Source organism: Pholis gunnellus (assembly GCF_910591455.1).
Source record: "Pholis gunnellus genome assembly, chromosome: 13".
NCBI lineage: Eukaryota > Metazoa > Chordata > Actinopteri > Perciformes > Pholidae > Pholis > Pholis gunnellus.
In genome coordinates this window covers 8,792,552-8,811,839 of record NC_136540.1, presented here as the reverse complement: position 1 = coordinate 8,811,839, position 19,288 = coordinate 8,792,552, and the positions used below count along the sequence as shown (strand labels likewise).

The following is a 19,288-nucleotide window of genomic DNA, read 5'->3' as shown; positions in this document are numbered from 1 at the left end:
GGCAACCACTAAGTCAGCTGATGTCAATCAATTAGCAAGCATCACTAATGACATTTAGTCATTAACTCAAGAATTAAAGATCTTATCATGCATTTGAGCTGCAACACTACACGCCTTCATCTCTCTCTCTGTCTATATAATGCCTTCACCTCTGCTCCTGTCGTCTTCTCATCTTTTCTTTTTTTTGTGAAAGTCAATACCAACAACATGTGTCTTCTTCCTATAACACCTTTGTTTCCGGTCCCCTCTAGTGTGACCTCCACCAGCGTGGCAGCAGCTGTAGCAGTGTTTGCAGAGTGCTGGTAAGCTGAAGCCCAGGGAGATGTCACAGCTGTACTACCGGCGGACTGACAGCTCCTCGTACCGGGACCGCATCCCGCTGAGAGTTGTGCGGGCAGAGTCGGAGCTGTCACATTTGGAGAAAGCCTACCTTGGAGCTGTGGAGAAGGGAGACTATGCTAGTGTCAAACAGGCTCTACAGGTATGGGTATCTGTGTGTGTATAAGTCCATGGAAGAATGGACAATGTGATAAATGCAGCCACTGAACCTCTAAATTATGGATGGATGGGAATTAAAGCCTTAATCTAATTGGATTGATTTAGAAAATATTAGAAGATTTATGGGTAAGATGCGGAGCCATGATTATCCTCTACTCATCAGGGGCATTTATTTACCTTGACAGGTGTCAGACATGTAGTAGACACCAGCTGTTTGGTAGTCCAACAGTACCCGTGGGTACGTGTTTGCTCTCTCAGAGGAAAACTCTGTAGACTTGGGAGTTTCTCTGTCAGATCTGAAAGGTGGGAGGTGTTAACATTTTCGTTCAAAAATCAATGTGTAATCTCTGTCAATGACTATTTTCCCTTCTAATCACTGATATTCTATTTAACAAAGTCCCAGAGTAGCACTTGAAACAAACCCTGACTTTTAATCACAACCTCATTTTGCCAGGAGGCTGAGATCTATTTCAAGATCAACATCAACTGCATCGACCCTCTCGGCCGCACGGCTCTGCTGATTGCCATTGAGAACGAGAACCTGGAAATTATAGAACTGTTGCTGAGCTTTAACGTCTACGTCGGCGATGCCCTGCTGCACGCGATCCGCAAGGAAGTGGTGGGAGCTGTGGAACTGCTGCTAAATCACAAGAAGCCTAGTGGTGGCATGCAGGTGAGGAGGGGAATGAGGGGGATGGAAGGAGTTTTAAATTAAGAGTGCTTTATTCGTGAGGAAGGAGTGTGTCGGTGCACAGGCAGTGAGCTGCTGACAAGGCTGGGGGACACAAGCAGAGAAATTAGGATTGTTGGCGTTTACTTTCTCCCCAGAAGAAATGCATTCTCCTTTTTCCAGTTTGTCAAATCACGTTTTGCTAATTTTAGCACTAATTGATTTCTCTTTTTTTTTTGTAGTTGATACACTTATATCACCTGCAGTGATCCTATTTGTGTTTGAAGGGACCTGCGCCAGTTTTATGTGTCAAAGGCATAATAAGCTTTTATCCAACAGAATATGACATTGGACAGATGCACAGCTCGCGCCACATGTATTGTTTATCATAACATTCATGAACAGTGATTTATAAAAGTAAATTAATAACAAAAAAGCTCCCGTGTCTCAAACCCTAGAGAACAATGAGCTGGAAGTGCACGGTGGCCTCAGTACCAAATCACTGAATGGTATAAAGTGCAGTAAAAAAAAACTGCTCCCCATTGTGTAGCTTACAAGCTGAATGCAGTTGCCTGGAGCTTTTTATACCATCTAAACTAACTGACCCAGTAGAGTTGGAAACAACAAAAGCTGACACTTCAAAAGGCTGTCTAAATAAGACTTCTTCTGCCTTTTGGAAAATGAACATTTAAGACATTTAATGAGTATGTTTACTGAGAGAAAGTAAGATGTGGACATTTTATCCAAAGTTACAGTATATATATATTTTTTTTTTAAATCTTGTAAGGATTCAGAATACTGCTGCTCATTAACAAAGCCTTCCTCTAGTCTTTGAGAAGTGCCTGTTTAGAGCTTTTATTGCTATAATTAAAAACAAAATACAGTGTAATTAATTTCAGATTGGTACTCCTTTGCACTGATTGCTCTCGACTCAAGGAGCATTTTTCTTGTTCTCGTCCCGTCGTCACACATGCACTGTGTACATACTGTACAAACTGGAACACACACATACAGGCTGCACTTGCTCTTTTCCTCACTTTTCACCAGTAATGCACCATGAACCACAAAGGAACAGATGTTTTTAGCTTCATCGATCAACTGAAAGGGGGATATTATTGCTGTTCCTGTTAGAAGCTGCTGTGCGTTTGTCTTTGATAGTATGAAGTGAAATAGGGGGGGGGGGGGGAATGAAAGGAAAAGGAAGCATATATTAGGCAACAAAAGAGCACAAGAGATGGCTCAGGCTTGTTTGTTAAATGGAGAGAGACGGAGGGAGAATGAGATACAGAGGCCAAAAATATCCATCCGAACCCCTCAGCTGTGACATCTATCAGCCGCCGCATTTCGCTTAATGTCTTTGTGAGATAGAGCTTCTTCTCATGAGTGCCTGGTTATGCTTTAAAATAGGGGAGCAAACTTGAAAAAAATACATAATTGTCAGGGTTCATGGGGTTCGTCACCCAGGAAAGCTTCGTTAGATTAAGGGCGCTATGATATTCTAGGTGAGTGGGCTGTTGTGTGGGGGGGAGGAAGATAACAGAAGAAAATGATTGGACGGGTGCCACAGATACTGGAATGTTTTTCTTTTTTTTCAAAGCATTTGATTTCATGATTGCTGTTGGGATGTAAAGACAATGTGCAATAAGGTTAATTAATTGCATTTGAAAAAGCTGGATAAACTGTGCTTATATGTGTTTATCCACTAGATCCCAAGTGATCCCCAAAAAATATTACCAACAGCACTAATGCAAAATAGCCATGTTACACTTAAAAGAGCCGACTCTGTGATTCAGCTCTTTTGTGAACGTCTCATATCCACAGACGAATCCTTTCCGTTCAGTGGGCCAACGATTGATGGCCTTGCTGGCAAACATTGACTCACAAATCAGTTCGGCATGTCGGTGAAAGTACAGCACAAAATGTGGCGCAGCGAAACTATAGCTTTGCTCCTCCTAATTGAATAGTGGGGATGCATTTGCTCCACATGCTCGATTGCTCAGGCGCCCATATGCTTTTTCCCATCACATGAGTAGGTCGTGAAAATAGATCACACCAAATTTGCTCAAGAGAAGGTCATTGATTATATTAAAAGGCTGTCTGGGAAAACATTGCGTTATATCTGTTGCCATTGTCTTTTCTGAGATTTATTAGTAAGAAGATTAATTTATGCCTCGCTGGAATTGTGTGTATATATCTTTCCATTTTGCAGGCTGTCTGAATGATGTGTTTGTAATAATCTCACAAGTGTTGTGGGTGATTTGTTTTCCGCTGAGCAGCGCCCTGGATATCAGCGTTTTAAACAGCTTCATGTATTATCCTCTGAGCACAGATAAGCATCTGTCGGAGGCACAAACACTGGAGCTCACAGTGTTTCTCAATTAGAAGGGCCTTAGGGTGCTTCTGTGTTGTTGTTTCTTTTTCTCTCCGTCTTTTCATTTTTATGGGTTACTCTGCAGCCTACATGTGCACATAAAGACAGTTACGTAAGGAAATCCCTCTCCGTCTTACATAGAACACAATAAGCATGATCACGCTTGCTTGAATCCACAAAGACTTGAGCTTGTTTTCTGCAGTGTCACTCAAAAACAGGACTGCTCAGTGTCCCACTTTATTCCGTCTTCATCTAAACAGCGTTTGTGATGTTGTAGGATGACAGGTGAAAACCAGTGGGGAGGCTGGAAAATTAGCACAGTGAAAAGAAAAGCAACACTGTGCTTTTTGCAGATGCTTATCTTCATCAACGTGGTGACGGTGGACGCCTCATTCTAATATAAGACAAGTGGGCTATAATTTCATTTCTATCCTCTTATTATCATAACTCCACATCTAGCCTGCACTCCTCTTGCTCCGTGCTTGGGCACAGGCCAAGGCTGTTTGATGTGAATTATTTGATGTCCCTCCTCCTCCCACTCGGAGAACAGAGTACGTACTGTAGCTTATTAGATCCCCCTCCTCTGCGAAATATGACGACTCTCAGACGTGGCTCTGTGCCACTCTTTGTAGTTGCTGCTGCACTGTGGCTGCTCTGAGAGTAAACTACACAAGTAGTTAGTTTCCACATGTAAAATGACTTTTGGATGCAATATGGATGATCTTTATGAGAAAATGAACCAATCTCTTGGGTAACAATCCTTTATAGGTTTAGCTTTACAGGATACTATTCCTGTTTCTATTCATGATAGATTACTTTAAAGTGACTTTTCTCAAACAGCCTATACGGTACAATAAACCTCAGATCTTGTCTTAAATGAGACTTTTGCATTCACATCTATTGTCTTTCAGTCATTTATTTTAGAATCAAACAAAATCTATATTCCAGAAATGGCTCTATTGGGGCTTGGTCAGTTAGTCCACCGCTTTGGTTCAGACTTATCTCAAGAACTGTTTGATGGATTTCTACTATCAGATGAGAACACCTGGTTGCCTCTGAGGGACCAATATCAGCATATTGGCAGTTTGGCCAGTTCATCAAACCCTCTGTCTGTCCCTTAAAATACACTAATACAGTCAGTTTTGCTATCAAGGGTTTAGGTCAACACAAACCCTTAGTATTAATAAGAGCTAATGTAATGTATGAGTAAACTGTTTAAAGTTTAAAGGTAAAGTTTTGACATTACAACATATCAAACTGTTACACAGTAACACAGCTGATACACTTCCGTGGTTGTGTAGTTAAAAGTAGTAGTTTAAAGAGGACATTAGTCTGAGTAAAGCTCTCTCGCTACACTATCCCCTTATATCTGTCCTCTGTCTACATCAAGTTGCTAAATACGTCCTAACCTATCACACAGTTATCCTCCAACAAATTATCTGACTATCCTGTCTGTCTCCCCCCCCTTTCTCCCTCACCGCAGAATCAGATAATAGTATACTTCAATTAAAAGAAGTGAAAAGGGCCAGCTTACTCTTCTGCAGCCCGCAGCCCCTGAATGACATGGGAATAGCAAAAGGGGCTTAGCTGGAGTGGGTGATAAGAGGAATAGGTGGAATGAGTTTCTTTCTGAGCATAATAATTCCCTGTGAAATGTATGAAATACTGATGCTTTTTATGACGTTTTGTCCTACACCCTTTACAGCTGTCTTGATATGGAAGACATTTTGTTTGTGACTTTGAATAAGGACACCGTTTCTTGCAGGCAGTTGAGCTGTTTTCACTGCAGCTGCCAAAGGCTCAAATGATTTTCTTTCTGTTGCTGTTTATTCCATTTATCTTCGCTGTAAAGACCTTTGAACTGTTCTCTGAGGGGAACAGAAGATCTTTTAGGTACCACACCAATTTCTGTACTTCCACTGTGCGCTGAGCATGTCAGTCAAACCTTGACAGAAGGAGAAATAAATCTGAGGTCTTTAAATTGGTAGTGGAGCACATAATGCCCAAAGCCATTCATTCAATATACGTGTGGTCTAAAGATTGTTTTTCTGTGCTCTCACTGAAAGGTTCCTCCGATCTTATTGGACAAGCAGTTCTCTGACTTCACCCCTGACATCACTCCCGTCATTCTCGCTGCACACACCAACAACTATGAAATCATCAAGCTTCTGGTGCAGAAAGGTGTGTCTATGCCGCAGCCTCATGAGGTGGGTGTACCGTTTGTATTGTTTTATTGTCCACGTGAAACCCTGTATCGCCAAAATATCAACAAACGTTCTGGGAGCAAACAAAAGTCTTGTGTGCAGAACGATTAAAGTGCAGTTATAGACACTACATCCAGTGGGGTTATGAAAGTGTTTTATGAGTCAATAAATAGAAATGACTCAGATGATACAGAGGGATACACTACTGGATGTTTACTCAACAGCAGCAATACTACAGTATACTGTCATTAATTATTTGTATTAGGCTCTTATTTATAAGATATTATCAAATAATTGACACCAACTTGATGTCTTCTGATTCTGTTAAAGCCCAGGGGTTTTGAGATTATGATTAGTTTACTTGAGAAACATTACAATATAATGTGTAAATATGCACATAATTTATAAGGTCAAAAACTCGTTAATTGGGCCTTTAATGTCTAACAACATATCCGGCATAGTTGACATAATGGATACAGCGCTTGCATTGCAGGACCGAAGCCTGATCTCATTACTAAATGCTGGGAAGCCTCATTAACATGTCCACATGTGTCCATGCTTTGTTTGATGCTGCAGGTGCGCTGTAACTGTGTGGAGTGTGTGTCTAGTTCAGACGTGGACAGCCTGCGGCACTCTCGTTCCCGCCTCAATATCTACAAAGCGCTGTCAAGTCCCTCGCTAATTGCGCTCTCCAGCGAGGACCCCTTCCTCACTGCGTTCAGGCTCAGCTGGGAGCTGCAGGAGCTCAGCAAGGTGAGCAGCGTCCTTTCGTAGGATTTGATTATGTTGCATTAATTAACCTCTCTGTGCCCTCTCATGATACCATTATGTGGCATTCAATGGCCTGTCCATTTATTAGCCCAGCATTAATATCAATTGCTCTCGGTGAATGTCGTCTGATTAAAAAATAATGAAAAGGGTCAGCGATGAAAATTCACAGAAATAATTGCAAACACTGGAACATTGCCTGCTGTAGTTTGTGATATTTCCAGAGGAAATATAAAACCCAAAGTTCATTATCATTCTTTTTTTTAATAAAGCTAAATATGCCAGGTGCTTTCAGGACACAGATTCAAGATTCAATTAAGAAACACCACTTTTTATACCTGTACTTTTTAATATAATATATTGACTTACATTTCAGCTGCAAGGTTCTTGCAGGACTCTTGGTGTTTAGCGATATCTGTATTCTGTGTACACTTTTTTTAAGGTGGAGAATGAGTTCAAATCAGAGTATGAGGAGCTGTCTCAGCAGTGTAAACAGTTTGCCAAGGACCTCTTGGACCAGACAAGAAGCTCCAGAGAGCTGGAGATGATCCTCAACTACAGAGATGACGTCAACTTATTGGATGAAGAGGGCAACACCGACCTGGCAAGACTCAAACTAGCTATCAAGTACCACCAAAAAGAGGTAAGCAAGATACATACTATTTGCTGTATAGGTGCAGTACAAGGTATTCAGTTCATGTTTTAAAGAGTAATTCATAGCTTTCTAACTGGATCAGATGGCAAAGGCTGTGAGAATCAAGGCTAAGTAAGTGAGTGCCATAGTGTGACATCTGTAGAGAACTCAATAGTTTTTGAAGGATAAAACATGAAAGTTGCTTCTTTGTTTCATAGAAAGTAATGGGAAAGAAGCTATCAACAAAATGATCTCGAACACTAGAGTGCGTCTCAGTCAAGTGAGAGTCAAGAGAAAGAAATATATAAGAAATCATCTTGTGTTTTTTCAGGCTTCTCCTCTAGTATTCGTTTTTTTTCCTTCTGGCCAGTATTGTTTGCTACGTTATCTACTGATTTCAATGCCACATGCCTGCCAAGCCTGCTGTATTTGCTGCACCAAGCCAATGACTTCTCACTGGTGTAACTGCCAGCCAATAAAAGCTGGTGTAATGATGGTAGATTAGCATCAGGTTCTTTTTTAGTTAGGATTGTATCTTTGCTTTTTAGCTTTGCCAGCTGAAGAGATGCAAAGCTTGAATTTCATTACCAAAGCTTTAAAACTGCAAGGTAACTCTTGATTTACTGTTAAATCAATCTTGATTCAGGATGTCTACTTCGTTAAAATAACATGAAGATGGTGTTTATTCATTCAAATCGTTGTGTCACTGAAAAGGCATTAGCCCGTTGCTGAATTTCTACATTCAGTTAAACATACGTGCTTTATAACAGTCTGTGATATTTAATGCAAAATATGTACAGTACATTTGGGTTTAATGCGCAGGCAAGCAGGCATTAATTAAGTGATAATTACTTTCACAGTCGAGTTTCAGTTTCCTGAAGCTTCCAAATAAATTGGACTGTTTTATTCAGCAACCCTGTAGGAACTCCGTTGCATTTTAAACACACATGAATAATTTTGAGGGAAATGGTTCAAACCTGATAACTCCATTGCAATATTTCCTTTACAGTCCACTGATTTCATGCTTTTGTTTCTGTTGTGTGATAAATGTTTGTCAGGTAGAGCCAGGAACAATGGGTGTGGAAAAAAAGCGAATAAAAAGGTGCATTTTAATTCCTAATAAGTAGATACATGTGATATGTATTTAAACATTCAGTATGGATAATATCCCCTAACGCCCCAAAAATGTTGTAATTGTTACTGATGAGTAATACAAGATCATACATCTGCATACGGACTCTTTTTTAATTAGTTAGTCATGGTTGTAATCACTTTACAATTATTACATTTTACTGCACCTGTTAAAAGCTTAGTGCTGTGGGTGAATATAAAAGGGTTACCAGAAAATCATCTAACTGATGCATTAGCCGTAATGAGGTTGCACGAAGCCCAGTTATAGTGTTGCTAAATTATGGGATGGCTGATGGCTTCCTCAGGCAACAAGAAAAAGGTCAAATAAGTGTTCCGCTGAATATAAAGGTGAGCGAGCCAACACATTACTCCTAAGAGCGTTTTTATAATTAATTCGTCTGTTTTTGCTCAGAGCAGATGCACTTTCGGAGGCGTCTCGATTTATGACTCTGCTCTTTCCCCCCTCATCCATCCACTTGTTGTGCACCAAACACAGGTTGGTGAGGTAGCATGTTGAGTCTCGAAAGGACAATTGGAAGTAGTGCAACAGGTGTACATGACGATGGACAGTCCCCTGTCATCTTATCCAGCCTCTCTGTTGTTGGCAGTAAATCCCTCATTTCACTAAAGTGTAAGCAATCATCCCCTCCTGCTGCTGCTGCCGCAACTGTTGCCACACATCCCTTTCCCCCAGGGGTTCTTTAATTATTCAAACGATGTCCCAATATGCCCTTCTCCTGCATGCTATCTGTAACGCCCTTCGATCGCACCGGGACTTTGATGGAGGACAGTGTCTCATGATATGAGTAACAATCCACCCAGCTGTCCCTTTTTAAATGATAAATGTCTGCCTAGATTGGTTAGCAATCATTGCAAGGTAAAGTTATTCTGTTAGAAATGCTGTTTATAGAGTGCTGTAGTGTATGAAATGTAGAAGTCTCCGAACCTTTTTTTCAACCTGTTAGGTTCAACTAGTTCCATGTTCTTCTTTCTAATAAAGCATCCTGTCTTATTATTCCTTTTTTCAAAACTCTAACCCTCATTTAAAAAATGACACCTTTTAAAATGTTGATTTCTGTTGGAAACTGCACTTATTTTGATGACTTGATTTACAGATTTCTTGCAGAACATGTAGTAATGGAGCTACTGGTTTTACCTTTGTAGTATGTGGAGTGAAGATACTCTAATGGAGGCATGTGTGGAACTGGATTTAATATAGATCCAACCACACAAGCAAATATTTCATTAACAGTAATAACAGTTGTCTTGGCAGCGCTGTGCCAAAAGATGTAGTATTTTGTGGGATATTTCTTCAGTAAATAGTTCATTGAGTCAGAGAGAAGAAAAGTTTGAAGTGTGTAAAATGGTGTGAAGTATTATGTAGTTTATCAGATTTTGACCATAGAATTGCAACCCAAAAGAGACAATGTTTTCTGCTGCAGTCACCTGAGAAGGTCAAATGTGTACAGAGTAAATATACGAACAAACACTCACAGAGATATTTAAAGTGATTGCTTTGTGCCTGTGACAGATGATCTTTAAGCCAGACTGGGTTCTGCCCCCTGCGAGGCATCGAGGGTTGCGTGGACGCTTAGTTGTGTTTTTGTCATTGTGTTCGGGGCATTTTGTCTGCGGCGTGAACAAAACTCATCTCTTTCAGCAATTTTCCAGACAAACACTCAAGCCCTTATAATTGGCATGACACTCAGCCTGAATGTTTTTTTATTATTGCACTGGCTGTGGCTGAGTGTTGCACTGAGTCACACGGAGCATGTTTTTGACCCTCAACTGAAATAAAACGGACATTTCAACTCTTAACCCTCTTATGTGTGTCGTTAGCGTGCACGCTGGCTTAGGTTTTTAGTATTTATTCTATCTTTGTGTGTTTTTCGGTTTTGCTTCTGCTGTGCTCGCAGGGTGTAGAAACGCAATTTATAATGGTCTGAAGAGAAATCTCCACAGGCCTCCGCTCTAAAGAGCAGCGCAAACAGAGCAGTCTGCGCTTTGATGCAGCGGGAGGCCAAATCAGATAAATATGATCAGTAACACAATAAAGTGCAGATTATCCCCTCTACCTCCCTGAGGGTTTCAGCAGTGGATTACTCTCATTTGTACTGATGTACTTGCAAAAATGTAGGTGAGTACATTGAAGAGTCCCAGTGTGAGCGAAACCAGACTGCCTCTTTAATCTTTGAATTTGTCAGAGGCACATGCTGTAGTTTCACGTTGCCCCCTTGTGATGTGTCGTAAAAACTGCAATACGGTATTTCAAGATGTTTTTAAAGCCTCCATTAAATGGAGATAAAATTGCAGTAAAAGAATAAGTGTTATGTAGTAAAAGACCATTAATACTCAGCACTTATTCACTGCAACAGAAAGATCTGTCTTCCCAGTTCAGTCTTCAGTGTTGAGCAGCATACTATTTGTATTTATAATAATCTCCTTCATACTATAGCCAGACTTTCTCTCGGAGGATGTTGTGCTTTATGTAAAGTGATTGTTACTGCAGAGCTACTGTGTATATACAGTATATAGGTAGTTACATTTTGTAGCTGGAAACTTTCAGCACCAGCATTTGTGCTATGACACCCTGTTTTTTGTTGTAAGCTTGAGACGAGTTCAGCTGCATTAAAGGTGGCAGACAGTGTGACCATCAGTGTGTGGGTTGATTCAGAAATCCTTTTTGTTTACGTACATCGTGGTGAGGTAACTTCTAACAAATGATGAATGGATGGATGATGACTATATCCTACAGGGAAACGTGTAAGATTACACCATGCAAGCAAAGGTGATCAGATTGTGCAGATGATCTTGGCATATTTGACATTTGCATTTCAGCTATTATCAAAGCCAATCGCAACTAAAAAATAGCCAGCTGTAAGTTTTATGCCAGTGTGTGTCTGTGAAAGCAGACCTTTGATGTTGGTAATGCTGCAGGGGAGCTTGTCTTCACAGAGCTAGAAAACACCCTCAAACATGGATAGTTTAATCGCTGTCCTGACACTTTTGGGCTGTCGACAGTGGAGAGAGGCAGGAAAGGGTGCAGGGATGCACTTTCTCAACGGGACGTAAGACCAGGAGGGACTCTGATTGAGTTGTGTGAGCATGCCCCCTGAGGCAAAACATGACACTTTATCACAGCTGAGTTATGGAAGTGATTGTGACACCAGAAAAGAGGAATAGAAAGAGAGGTTTGTATTGGAAAGAAGCTGTTCTTATTAATGAATGGAGGTAATTCAAATGTTACAGCAGCGTAAATCAAGGAAAGAATAGTAACCTGTATCTATACGGGGACAGTGCATTTCACCACTTTTGCTTTCTATAAAATCAAATACTGCGAACAAAAAAGATAAATCTTATACAGACCACAGATTTATCTTGTAAAGGTACATAATCTCCTTTTGGAGATTACATTATTATTACAGCTCATATGCCAAGACAGCGTGGATACATGTTCCTAATTATGGTGCTAATTAGCTTAATTTCTGACCTCATTAGCATCGCTGTCAGTGTTAAATGTATCACGCTGATTAAGGCAAGACATCAGGCAACTCAAGTACCTTTTGTTTACTATCATTAATTAGCAATAATGTTCTGACAAACAGTGAAAGATGAAAGCTACAAAGGAACAGTTTTATTTATCAATGGGCCACTTGCTTGTGCGATAAAACTATAAATCTTCAGACGGAAACAATTCTATCTATAGTGGCCGCAGAATTGAAAACAATGGCTCTTTTTATTGTATTAGTTACTGCGATCATGTACTTAATTACAAGACTCAGCCTGCACCCGTGGGTCTGTTTCAGACTTTGGTTGCAACTTAACGAGGCCATCTTGTCTGTAATAAGGTTCACGCTCAAAGGAATTATATGAAAAGAGAAAATCAACACGGGAGCTTTTTCATTTTTTCCTTTTATTTTTCCATCGTCAGAATATGTTGATATGTTGGTGATACAGAGAGTTGAAGTTGTATCATTGATCATAGTCTCTCTCTCTCTCTCTCTCTCTCTCTCTCTCTCTCTCTCTCTCTCTCTCTCTCTCTCTATCTCTTGTAAAAAGTAGTCCTCTTCTTCTCAACTCATACATGAAATTCATCTCCGATATTCCCTCTCTTCTGCATTTCCTCTCAAGTTTTGTGGCAACGCTGTAGTTGAAGTATGGAAACACGAGCAATTCTTCTCCAGACCCCAACGCAGTTAGGGATCTCTGGTTCCCATGGTAACAAGGCTGCAGAGTTGGTGAATTGGCACCCGACGGTGCCGGTCGACACTGTGACTCCGGTATAAAGGCTCAACGTGATATTTCACAACGCTGCTTGTGCCTGTGTATGTGTGTTTGCATGTGCCCATGCTGTTAAAGTCATTTATTCGATCGACAATGAGTTTATCTTTAACGGGAATGTATTCCAGATACGTCTAGATTATCACCACATGCTGCTGATGCTACAGACCGTTTGGTGGAAGCAGTTCTGTAGCACAGCTGCAGTTTTGATCCATTGATGTTTTGGTCTCGCTGATCATTTCAAATCTTTACGCAGTTACCAAGAGAAGCGTGGCAATGACCTCGACAACATTTTCCTTTATTCTTTCCCTCTTAGCACTCACATAAGGTATTGATCCCACAACATCTCAAGTATTCAAACAACAGAAAAGAACACAAAATATTTTCCACATGTTGAATCATGTTGCAAACATTTTTAATCACCTTGTTGTGTGTCAGGGAGATAAAATGTTGTCCGTTTAAAAGAAGTTTCAATCTTATCCAGACATCTCGGGAAGAAGTACTGTGTTTTTATCTCAAAGAAATCATTGAGAAATGCAATGCAGTCATCTAAACAAGACTCTCTAGTTTCTTGCAGATTCTTTTGTACTGACATCACAGCCTATATAAGGTTGCTTTTCTGTCAAGACTGCCTTTACTTGATTTCCTTCTGAAATATCCATGTGTGTCGATGATTACTCTTTACATTTTGACACCAGCAACACATCCCACTCCTACGTTTGTGTGCTGTGAACTGGAACTTGCTGCAGTTGCTAATTCTGGCACGTGGTCACTAGGGCATTATGTTCTGTGTAAAACCACTCAATAGCCTCAGGCTGAGGATGCTGTCTCCCTGCTGGAATCGTACCTTAGATTAGAGTGCTAGGAGTTATTTTGTATCTCCCTAGATCAAACAGAAAAGTATAACTGTCCTCTTATTTCTTTAAGTTTGTAGCTCAGCCAAACTGCCAGCAGCTTTTGGCGTCCCGGTGGTATGATGAGTTCCCCGGCTGGAGACGACGCCACTGGGCCGGGAAGTTCTTCACCTGTGTCTTCATCGGCCTCCTCTATCCTGTGTTTGCTCTCTGGTACCTCATCGCTCCTAAGAGTCGCCAAGGCCTCTTCATCCGCAAGCCCTTCATCAAGTTCATCTGCCACACAGCATCCTACCTGACCTTTCTGTTCCTGCTGCTCCTCGCCTCGCAGCACATTGTCACCACAGAGCAGGACAGGCAGGACAGACAGGGCCCCGCACCGACCACTGTGGAGTGGATGATCCTGCCCTGGGTGCTGGGTGAGTAAAATGAGTGAAGTCTGATCCATCCTATTGACTTTAGTGATCCCCAGACTTTTCTTCTAGCGCCACCGTGAGCTTGACATTTGTGGTTTTTAGTGAAACGTCTCTACAACTATTGATTGGATTGCCATGAAATTACCTCGCAGAATGAATTTTCATGACTTTTTTTTATCCCTGGACTGTTCATCTAGCTTAAGCATCAAGTCAAAATTTTTATTTGGTTAATGACCCAATAGCTGCACACGGAATTACATCCATCCCATCAGCCTCAGCTGTACTTTGCGATGAGTGCTGATCTAATGTTAGCATGCAAACATGCCAAACTGAGATGGTGAAGCTGGTAAACATTATAACTGCTAAACATCAGCATGTTAACAGTGTCATTGTGTCTTGTCAATACAATTCTAATGCATTTGTATAATCCATGCCCATCCAAACTAAAAAGGCTCTCACTCCCACTCACCTGAAAATGTCTATGCAGGAAATAAACGTGATATTTATTTCCACAGCCTTGGATGCAGCTATGACTTTTAGAAATACTACCTGCTCGCCACTCAGAAACAAGTATTTTTCATGTCCATGGTATGAGGATATTTATTGAACAGATGATCTGACAATCTCTGTATCGCCAGGATTCATCTGGGCAGAGATCAAACAAATGTGGGATGGTGGTTTCCAAGACTACGTCCACGACTGGTGGAACCTGATGGACTTTGTCATGAACTCTCTGTACCTGGCCACCATCTCCCTAAAGATTGTAGCCTACACTAAGGTAACCAATTATCTAAGATTAGAAGTCAAATAGACAGGTGCAGTGTAACTTTATAGTGCTCTCACTTTATCTGTTTCCGTCCTCTGTCCTGTTCAGTACAGTGGTAGTAGACCGAGGAACCAGTGGGAGATGTGGCACCCGACCCTAGTAGCCGAGGCAGTGTTTGCCATTGCAAACATTTTCAGTTCCCTGCGCCTCATCTCGCTGTTCACAGCCAACTCTCACCTGGGGCCACTGCAGATCTCTCTGGGGAGAATGCTGCTGGACATCCTGAAGTTCCTCTTCATCTACTGTCTGGTAAACACACAAACGTTTGCACACAGACGGGAATGTAGCCACGCATACAGAAACACATGGATTGGCTGAGATAATTGCATCCACTTGACACACACGCTTCTCTCTTTCTCCAGGTCCTACTTGCATTTGCTAATGGGCTGAACCAGCTGTACTTTTACTATGAGACCAAGGCTTCAGATGAGAGGGGGAAATGCAAAGGCATCCGCTGTGTGGAGCAGAATAACGCTTTCTCCACGTGAGTTCACATGAATCCAAACTTGCTTGCGTGCGTAGTCTAGATGTGTGATGTTGTGAAATTAAGTGGCAAAGTAAGAGAGAGTTGTGTGTCTCTGTCTATTGCTGTTACTGGTTGAAAAATGTGTGAAAACAACGACAAAAAAAGTTTCAGTTGCTAAGAGAAACTGATGTTTTTGCAGACTTTGAGTAACACGTATATTTCCCTGTTTCCCTTGCAGGTTATTTGAGACACTGCAGTCTCTCTTCTGGTCCATCTTTGGTCTGATCAGCCTGTATGTGACCAACGTGGATGCTGACCATCAGTTCACTGAGTTTGTCGGCGCCACCATGTTCGGCACCTACAATATCATCTCACTGGTGGTGCTCCTGAACATGCTCATAGCCATGATGAACAACTCCTACCAGCACATTGCTGTGAGCGCAGATGAAACACACTGCAAACAAAAAGGCGCGTGAGTGTGTGGGGTAGATGATGTTTGCGTCGTGCTTTTCATGTGCCCTAATCTCGGTTTCAGGATCACGCAGACATCGAGTGGAAGTTTGCCAGGACAAAGCTGTGGATGAGTTACTTTGAAGAAGGGGCCACTCTGCCAGCCCCGTTCAACATCATCCCCAGCCCCAAATCATTCCTGTACCTCATATGCTGGATCAAGAGACAAGTGTGCAAGAGGACCAGAGCCAAGCGCCCTGAAACCTTTGGAACTATTGGAGTAAGTCAGGTGTCAAATACTAAAACACACATCGAAGAAGAAGAGTTTGCTTGTCCGGTTTTTTTCATCGATACTTGTCAATGCTATCAATTCAAAGTAGAATCCATAAATCTCATTTTAGAGCACAAGTCTTTCTTGTCTTATGCTACAACACTCAGGGGCCATATGCAGCGAGGCCCACAGACAGCAAAGTGTAATACAAATGTGTGATACCGTGAAGAAAAAGTAAATATGCCCTTTCTCTCATCTCCCACTCTTTTACTAACTCGTGCACTCTGGCGTCTGATTTTTGTGCAGAGGCGAGCAGCAGATAACCTGAGGATAAATCATCAGTATCAGGTAAATATAGTCTTTTTCAAAGCAAGCTGAAAACAATTACTGTCCTCTGCTAGTGTGTGTGTGTGTGTGTGAGAGAGAGAGAGAGACAGAGATCACACTGCTCTTCGACGCCTTTCTACACTTTCAATTTCCATCTGTCAATTGAATGATTTCGCGATGTCTCACACACTAGGCCTAACAATTACACCCAGTGGGATGTTCATCACCGTTCTCTGCAGAGGATTTCGTATTTACCCATATCTGCAGGTGGTTATTGTAGCATTTGTGTATGAGATGCAGCTTGAAATGTGTTTCCTTCTGTGCGTATATATTTGTTGTCTTTTTCCTGACTGACTGACTGTGAGTTTTGTATTGAAGCAGCACTTTCATTCAATATTGGAGGATGTTATTGTGTTGCCTTTTGTTTCACGGCTGTAGGAGGTGCTGAGGAACTTGGTGAAACGTTATGTGGCCGCCATGATCAGAGATGCTAAGACAGAGGAAGGCCTGACTGAAGAGAACTTCAAGGTAGGCACAGCTCCTAGCAGAGAATAAGCGTCTATAATCAATATTTATTAACAATAGATCACATGACTAAGGGGTTGCTCATAGTGATGACCCACAGAGAATTATCACCCGACTCTGCAGTTAGAGTTCAGGTCGCTGTTTCGGTTTTCCGTCCCCCAACTTTGCTGTCAGATAGACAGACACAGTTAGCAACTATCTGGTAAACATGGAACATTTAGCTTCTAAAAAGACAGATATTTCCCTCTGGAGTTGGTAGAGACCAAAACCTGAACTACTGTAAAAGAAGAGTGAATATTAGACACATTCATCAGGCCGACACAGTCAACACAAAAGTAGTTCTAAAGTTGCTCTGTAACTGCTGGGTGGGTAAATAGGCCAACCCTTAAATAGCCTAACAGATAAGTTACTGCAGATTTAAAGATGTTTGAATTGCAATATTTGATTTCTAGTCAGCAATACAATACAATGGCATTTTGCAAACACAAAGAAAGATTTAAATCAACCACCATTCATCAGTATAGACTTTTGGCTTTTTAAGGCATATTGTCAGTTGGTTGTCAACTGGGATTTGGAACCTACAAGACGTGCAAATGCCATTAAAATGTTCTCATATTGCTGTAGCAATATTTTATGAATTACACTTTCTACACTTAGTATTGACTGAGTTACAATATAATTAATACTCTACAGAGTGCCCTGAAAATACCAACTAATCAAGCTAATAAATGAAAAAAGCATTCATTAATTTACCAGGGGAGCTCACTTTTTGCTTTCCTCTTCCAGGAACTGAAACAAGATATCTCCAGTTTTCGTTACGAGGTGATGGGCATGGTGAAGACAGGGAAGCCTGCTCTACAGGGGGCAAAGGCCAGTGGGAGCTCAGTGGAGTCCAGTCTTGCTTACCCCAACTCCTCGCTCAAGGTTTCTCCCTCACCCCAGAGCGTCCAGGTGAAAAGCAAACTCAACCGTTTCAAGATGATCGCATCCATCCTCAAGCAGGGCAGTTCCACAGCTTCACCCAGGCCGCCTGAAGCCTTCAACGGTCTGCCTAACGGACTTGTGGTCTCTGATGAGAGCTCCAGCAAAAGCAAGAGGAAAAATTCCCCCAAAGATATCACTGACTTTGGCTTGTTCCAGAAACGCCACTGGAGTGGAAATGAAGCCACATTAGGTGCAGGAGAGATTTCCAGAGACATGTACTCTCTGTCGGAGGAGGCAGGGGAGGCAGGGGGCTCAGACGCAGAGCAGCAGGACAAAGAGCATCGGGCAAGAGGTAAGGATGAGAAAGAACTCCTGCAGACAGAAAAGAAGGAGGAAGCTGCAGTAAATGAGGCCCCAAATGGAAACAACGATGTATTGGAGACCAACAATAGCTCAGATGAAGGTGGAAAAAAAGAAACGGAGAAAAAGGACAAAGAGAGTTTATCCTGCGGTGACTCAGTAGCTGGTGGATGTTTGTCAGTCTCGTCCAGAGAAGAAGCGTAAGCTGTGACGGTACGTGGATATAACTAAAGGCCAAGTAATGCTGGACTGAAGAAAGAGAGAGAGAGAGACAATCAATGTGAGGTTGTTTTGCAAAGAGTCTTGACTTTTCCAGTTATTACCAAACTAATGATCAGATTTGATCTTTGGAGACTCAGAGAGGCTTTTGGTTTAAGTGTTTTAAATGCAGTTATGTTAGAAGTGGCGATGCAGCAAAGGTAAACTGAGCTCTGTGTGAGCATAGCAAGGATTTAGATTTTAGGATAAAGTCATCTTAGCGCATCCCTACTGATCATTTCTAACGTCTCTCTCTCTCTCTCTCTCTCTCTCTCTCCCTGTCACTTACCTGACATGTGCCCTTCTTTTCAAGTTCCTTCATCAATCTCTCTCTACCTCTTTTCCTTTCCCGTTTATCTCTACACCGCTTAGCTCTGTCCATCCTTATCTCACTAGAGCAATAGATGTGTTCTGTTTTAGACCCAACTCTCTGCCTTACTCTGTCTGTTTCTGCACTTTACACTGGTATACAGTATCTGAAAGATGTGTCAAGCTCATGCAACAATTCTGTCAATGTTTTTCTATGCAAAACCTGGGATTGTGATTTTCATCATTCTGAAGAGGACGGAGGTACAAATAACAGTGACAGGTCATGACAAGTATTCTCGTGAAGTTGAACGTGGCCGATGAAGAATAATGGGAGATACACAATATGAACACAGCCTATTTAAAGCAACATATTATTGATGTTTTATCACTCCCACACTTGTTATTTTTAGAAATGTGCTTGTTTTTAACTGGTACCTTTTAGATGTCATGTTAGTTTGAATGAATGAATGTTGTTATAGAAATTAAAACATAGATCAACTCTTTATTTGGCTTTTTTCTTTTGTTCGATGCAGAGCACAGACAGATGGTGACATCCTCGCTCATCTTATTAGGATTTTACTTTTGCAAACACTATTTTATTTGATGTTGCTGCTTAGTAAGTGTTTACAGTGTAACAATAATGTAAAGTTGTGTAGGTTATTTGTAGTCATCTATTCTTTAAGGCTGTTCGATTCAGTGAGGTATTCAAAAGAAATAACTCCAAAAAACACACTTGGTTTGATTC

General features: G+C 41.4%; 1 protein-coding gene across 1 annotated transcript; it reads left to right on the top strand.

The window, feature by feature from the left end:
- Positions 1-322: 322 nt before the first annotated feature.
- On the top strand, positions 323-18,180 carry LOC306705334 (short transient receptor potential channel 4-like; the record flags this gene model as incomplete). The annotated part of the gene is made up of 14 exons (XM_079172061.1): positions 323-481; positions 953-1,171; positions 5,606-5,746; positions 6,320-6,496; positions 6,954-7,154; positions 13,485-13,830; positions 14,466-14,605; positions 14,702-14,902; positions 15,016-15,137; positions 15,358-15,553; positions 15,655-15,849; positions 16,147-16,188; positions 16,606-16,695; positions 17,479-18,180. The coding sequence occupies 14 exons, from the start codon at positions 323-325 to the stop codon at positions 18,178-18,180; spliced, it is 2,931 nt and encodes a 976-aa protein (XP_079028187.1).
- Positions 18,181-19,288: the final 1,108 nt, after the last annotated feature.